Source organism: Protopterus annectens, chromosome 2.part1, assembly GCF_019279795.1.
Source record: "Protopterus annectens isolate FY-2018-M chromosome 2.part1, PAN1.0, whole genome shotgun sequence".
Taxonomy (NCBI): Eukaryota; Metazoa; Chordata; order Ceratodontiformes; family Protopteridae; genus Protopterus; species Protopterus annectens.
Window position 1 is genome coordinate 398,775,456 of NC_056729.1, and position 5,795 is coordinate 398,781,250.

The 5,795-nt window shown below is 39.0% G+C and overlaps 1 protein-coding gene across 1 annotated transcript in view; it reads right to left on the reverse strand.

Annotated features, from left to right (window-relative positions):
• Positions 1-5,508, reverse strand: part of TMA16 (translation machinery associated 16 homolog) — an 801,003-nt gene extending 795,495 nt beyond the window's left edge. The window contains exon 1 of the mRNA XM_044062215.1: positions 5,394-5,508. Coding sequence (XP_043918150.1) covers positions 5,394-5,396 — 3 coding nt within the window. The 5' untranslated portion in view covers positions 5,397-5,508. The remainder of the gene's footprint in view (positions 1-5,393) is intronic.
• Between the last annotated feature and the right edge of the window lie 287 nt (positions 5,509-5,795).

A 5,795-nucleotide genomic window follows, 5' to 3' on the forward strand; every position in this document is an offset into this window, starting at 1 on the left:
TGGACTTTAACCTTGAAAAGTATGAACTGTACTGGCAACTTTATATGAATGCTGATCTCCAGCCAGGTTTAAATGAAAATTTAGGCACAGCTTGTTTATTAAAACTATGGGCTCAGAGACAGTAAATGTATTTAAGTTGGTTTTATTGAAGAGCAACATTCAATAGTAAGCCTGAACTTATATTTATAAAAGCTAACTTTTATGGGGTGCCGTGTTGGGGCATCTGGAACATGGTGGCTTGCCCCAGATGAAAGTAGAAAGTTGCACCTTTTGCTTGTGGGGTGGATACCTTGACTTCTAAGCTAACCTCACAACAGTATGTCATTCATGTTTTCTAAACTGCTATGAAGTAAAAGCATTTTATGAACTGGGTGGAGCTTGTTGAGAGGCTTGACAATTACATGATTTTATTACATGTTTTTTGTCTAAAATACTTTTTAAGCATGAGTATAATAAGCCTTTCACATAAAAAGAGAAAGGCGCTCATCATTTTATGCATAAGTAAATGCATTGGATTTTAAATCTACGAGCAGTGCTTCTAAAAAAAGTGTTTAAGGGAATTTTCCTTTAAGAACAATTCAAGTGCCTGTATTTCAGGCTTTCAGCGAGCCATTTGTTCCAAGTTTGTTTTTGGTGTTTTAAAATAAAATCAGCTCAGTAACCCCAGCAAACCCTGTAAATGTTAGGAACTACTCCAAAGTAATCTACATCCTGTTAACTAATAGTTTGTCAAAACTCAATGTCTCTCCTAACCTCAAGTTCAGAGCAAAATAAGCAGAACTGTTCACAGAGAGTCCTTATACAACCACGTAAAATGGCTCTATAGATGATATACCTACTAGAATTAAGTCCAAAACAAACTAAAAATAAACCACACTAGGGAATTCATAACCTTAATAAGATACATAACAAAAGGAAAAAAGCCAGGACTAAAATCAGAAAGATCAATTCCTACAACTAAGCAAGAAAATGAAGCAGACCAAGTCCAACAAGGCTAATCAGGATGTCAAGATAGCCTCACAGGCTAAAGACAACCACAACCTCAAAGGCAGCACATAACAGTGTGCCAAACTGGTGATCAAAGGTGTCACTTTCAATGAGCAGAGCGACATAGAGAATCTGCTGGGTGACAAATTCAGCTCATACTTCACTTCCACACCCCCTTGCCTTCCCCATGAAATACCTTCTAGCATAAACCCCTACCCAACTATTTGCAAACAGCAGGTCAGGACAGAGCTCACTAAAGCCAAAACACAGGGATGCCTCCTAAATAGCTTGACAAGTGGTCTTGATGACTTTTCAACTAAAGCCTCAAAACAGGCTTTGTACCAGGTGAATGGAGGACTACAATGATTTTCTTATTTCACAAGGGTGGATCATCAACCAACCCCAGGAACTATTAGTCTGACTCACCTAATATGAAAAACCATGGAACAAATTATCACAGAAATGATCAAGAAAGACATAAGCAACCTTCAGACACTGGAACCAACTCAACTTGGCTTTGTTAAGGGAAGGTCATGCCTACTAAACCTGGTGGACTTCTTTGAGAAAGTCAACAAGGCAATGGATGAGGGGAAAGAGGTGCATATTCCCCTACCTGGACCTGCCTAAGGCATCCAATACAACACCCCATTCACGTATAGTTAACAAGTGTGCTGAACTAGGCATAAACCCGTACATACCTCACTGGATTGCCAGCTGGCTCACGGACAGGACTCAGGAAGTCAAGACTCATAATACCACCTCCACTAAGAGACCAGTCACCAGCGGGGTACCTCAGGGCAGGCTCTGTGCTGGAATCACTCCTATTTCACATCTACTTCTTAGGAGATGAAGGCTAATGTCAACAGTCTTTGGCAAACCGACGTCACAGATGACTGCAAACTGGGAGCCATCATAGATTCCCCCCATGACACATATCTTACAAGAGGATCTAACACATACAAATGATTGAGTTTTAGACTGTGACTTTGGAACCAATGTCAAGAAATGCACTACAGTCCCCTTTGGGAAAACTGCCATCCAGGCTAATTACACCATCAGTAAGAAACCCTTGAGGCTGACCTGGTATTCAGGGATCTGGGGACATATGCAAACAATAATCTGGCTTTTCATAAAACATGAGGCCAAGGTAATAAGAAAATCATTGTATGTTACCCAGCTTATAAACAAGGGCATGGCATCCATGTCTAGCTTTTACAGACCTTCTGCACAACCACAAATTGTGGCAGTTGTGAGTTTTAGATCCAACTAAGGGCAAATGAGCTACTTTTTATAAATTTATATAGCAAGTTTTTTTATGATTTATTACCCGTAAGGAGAGATGTTGTTTCAATATTTATTGAAGCAAGCAGTTACAGGGTTTATTTTACATTATGAATTGCATTAAAAAGAACTTTTTAAAGTGTAGAATTGTTGTTGTAAATGAAGTTATTTATGTTAGTGGGGGTGAAAAGGATTGTGGGTAAAGCCTATAACATGTTAATTTTAGTGATGCACTGTTTTATTGGTGAATTTGTATTGAAGTCTTTAAAGCATGTAATTTAGTTTGTTAGTTGTATCTGATGAAGTTGAGGACGAAAACGTATTTTCAAAGAGTATTGTTAATGCGTTGTGCTTTCTTACGGGGTCGATATTATATGAGCGAATGTTCATATGAACAAATGCCCTAATGAGTGAAAATGCCAGACATTGAACGTTATATGTGCCTCCCCTCCACTATATATATTCCATCTCCGAGATCGCACTACAGTGAGGAAATGGAAAATATTCCTATCTTCACTGTACTGTGACCACAGAAAAAGCATTTAGATGCCCGGCATTTTCGCTCAGAGTGTTCGTTCATATGAACTTTTGCGCATATAATATAGACCCCTTTCTTACTGCATTAAAACTGTGTTAATCCCATCTACTGTTTCCTGTCTTCTGGAGTTCCACTGAGGTGTGGACAACTGTTTTACAACCACAAAATGAACAGCATCAAAACCACTAGATCAAATTATTTAAACTTTGCTTATGATGCAAGTAAGATGTGTTGTCATGGCACTATGTGTTTCAAAGGATCCCCATGCTTTGGATCAGGCCACCCATCCATGTAAAGTTGAGTCCATTCCTAACCCTATTTAAGTGTAACCTTGACCAGTGGATGGGAAATGGGAAATTTACCCCAGATCTGGCCCCAATGCCTCTAATAAAGGCAGAACTAATGCCCAAATTAACCTCCCCCCCCAATAACCTCTAACAGCTTCCTATCCAACATATCCCCTGCTGTTAAAAACTCACGGTACGAAGGAACACAACTGGGTCGGATTGCACGGCTTTGCTTATAAAGGCCATGGTGGTCATTAGCCTACTAGTTTAATAACCACAAGAACTTTTATACGCCTAGTCATGCAACTCAAATATGTCCTACAGGTTACATGTTTTAACAGTTTATACAGGGGGTGATTGTTGGTTATAACTCAATTTACTGACTGGGTCTGTCCATCAGAGACATAGGCACCAGATCAGGGGTAAATTTTAGATTTCCCATCCAATGGTTCTAGTTATACTTAAATAGGCTTATGAAAAGACTTTGCTTTACATGGATGTTGGAGCCTATTTCGGAGAATTAGAATTCTCTGAGATACATATCGATCTCTCTTGCATGTCCGATTCATGTTGCAAGCAAAATGTAGGTCTTTAGCTCTAATAGTTCTGACAGAGCAGGGCCCAGGGATGCATTGTACACACGCATAGGTTGTCTCTCAGTAGTCTGTAAGAGACAGAGTACAGAGATAGAGCTTTGAAGTGATCTCCATAGGACATTGTACTTATACTCTGTATTCTTTTGTAAGGAACCTCTGCGGACATTCCAATTGCTGCACGTGTCTGGACAGGTACATACTAAAGGGGGCATTATGCTCAATGATGGGTCTGATGAAAGCAGAGTATGTAGTACAATGACTTTCCTGGACCTAGATTCCATGCCCTTACTTAGAAACTGAGCAATATAGAAGGATTTCCTCACTACACTAAGCACATGTTGATCAAAGGCCAGCTTACTGTCTAGATTTATTCCCAGATTCCAGACTTGTGGGTAAACTTTCAGAGGCATTTTATCGATGATGTAGATTCATGAGATGGCCGACTTCCCCAAAGATATTACAATGCATTTCTTGGCATTGAGTTTTAAGCTACGGCTTTAACACCAGTCATTTGTCTGTGTTAGACCCTCTTGTAAGACATTTGCATCTTGTGGGGTTATTATAACTGCTCTCACTTTGCAATAATCTGCTAACCTGGTCAACAGAGGCCTTTGACATTGGCCTTGACTTCCACAAAGGGCAAACTAAAACATGTCAAGTCTGTCAAAAAATGATCATAAACAGTTTTGTTGGCAGAATGTGCAACAGTAGCATGCAGTACACACAATCATGAATAACAGGACAGAGAATTAGTCAGTGTTCAAAAGGAAGGGCACTACTGTTTCTATTTAATTCTGTTGCTCTATTTTACTATATTTCTGTACCTTTTCTGTTCTTAGCTAGGTAAGTGACCCAATTTCACTAGCTAATCAGGTTAAGCCCAATGGATACAGCTACCACTTTTCAGAATCACCAATAAACTCTAACCCGATTAAGTAACTTGCCCAACATAATCAGGCAGGCAGAATTTGGGCATCTCCAAGAAGAGGAGCATTTTATCTCACAATATGGAACAAATGGGCAAATGAGTAAAACCTATAACTTACCAACAAGTAATCTTTTAGGATGGTTATACTTAAAAATGATTCAGTACCATTTACCATAGATATAAATTAAAAAATCCTAACACTCAATGAGTGACAGACTGTTTCAATCTGAAACTTCGGGGAACCTGGACTTTTTAAGACCCAAAATGAGAAGCAATCCTTGTAATGATGTACAAATTGCAAGACAGCAGGCGACAGACACTTTCCTGTCATCATCCAAAACAAGTAAGCAGAGGCACAAATGTTCATTAAAATTTACAAAGTACAACCCTGTCACAAATAAATTAATGCACATTTCGGAGAGCAGCGCAAAGCAGCAGCACAGATTATGTCAGTCACGTATTACAGGTTTGCTCAAAAGTTCGATTACGAGGAATTCCAACTAATTTCACTCAGCGTATTTAAAGGACCGTTAGAATACTATGGATATGAAAGACCTTTTAAGAAATGACGGATACTTTTGTTGACACAAGTAAAAAACATACCTGCAGCTACAAACCACATATTAAACTGATTATTAAAAAGAGCTATACGGATCATAGGAAAATAACAGCTTGCCTAACTCATACCTTACTTTTCTTACACAGCTATTAGACACTACAGTAATCTTTATTATTATATGCAGCAACATATAAATTCACACCATTCGTTTTCTTACCATGGCTAACTGCGTCTTGTGCTTGGTACCCTCAGTATAAATAAACTGAATGGTACACACGTGGGACTATCCTATTGCAACTAAAAAAATACCCGGCTGACCAACAGTAGTCAAGATTTTCGAGTTCCGGGTGCTTTACGAAAGGGTGATTCGTTGGCGTTTAGGATCGTCCTGTTTCGAGGCTTGCGCAGTTGTGTTTCATAGTTCATTGTTGATATTTGTACAAATGGGTGTTGATGATTTATCACTTTGTTTTTACGGTTATGTTCAACTACCTCTTGTGGTGATGTTCCTTAAGTCAAAACTACTACCTGATACCTCTTGATTTTGCCTCATATTTTTGTCGTGCTCATTGCATTTTTTTCTGTTAAATCGCACTCAGTAATGTCAACATAGTTTCGT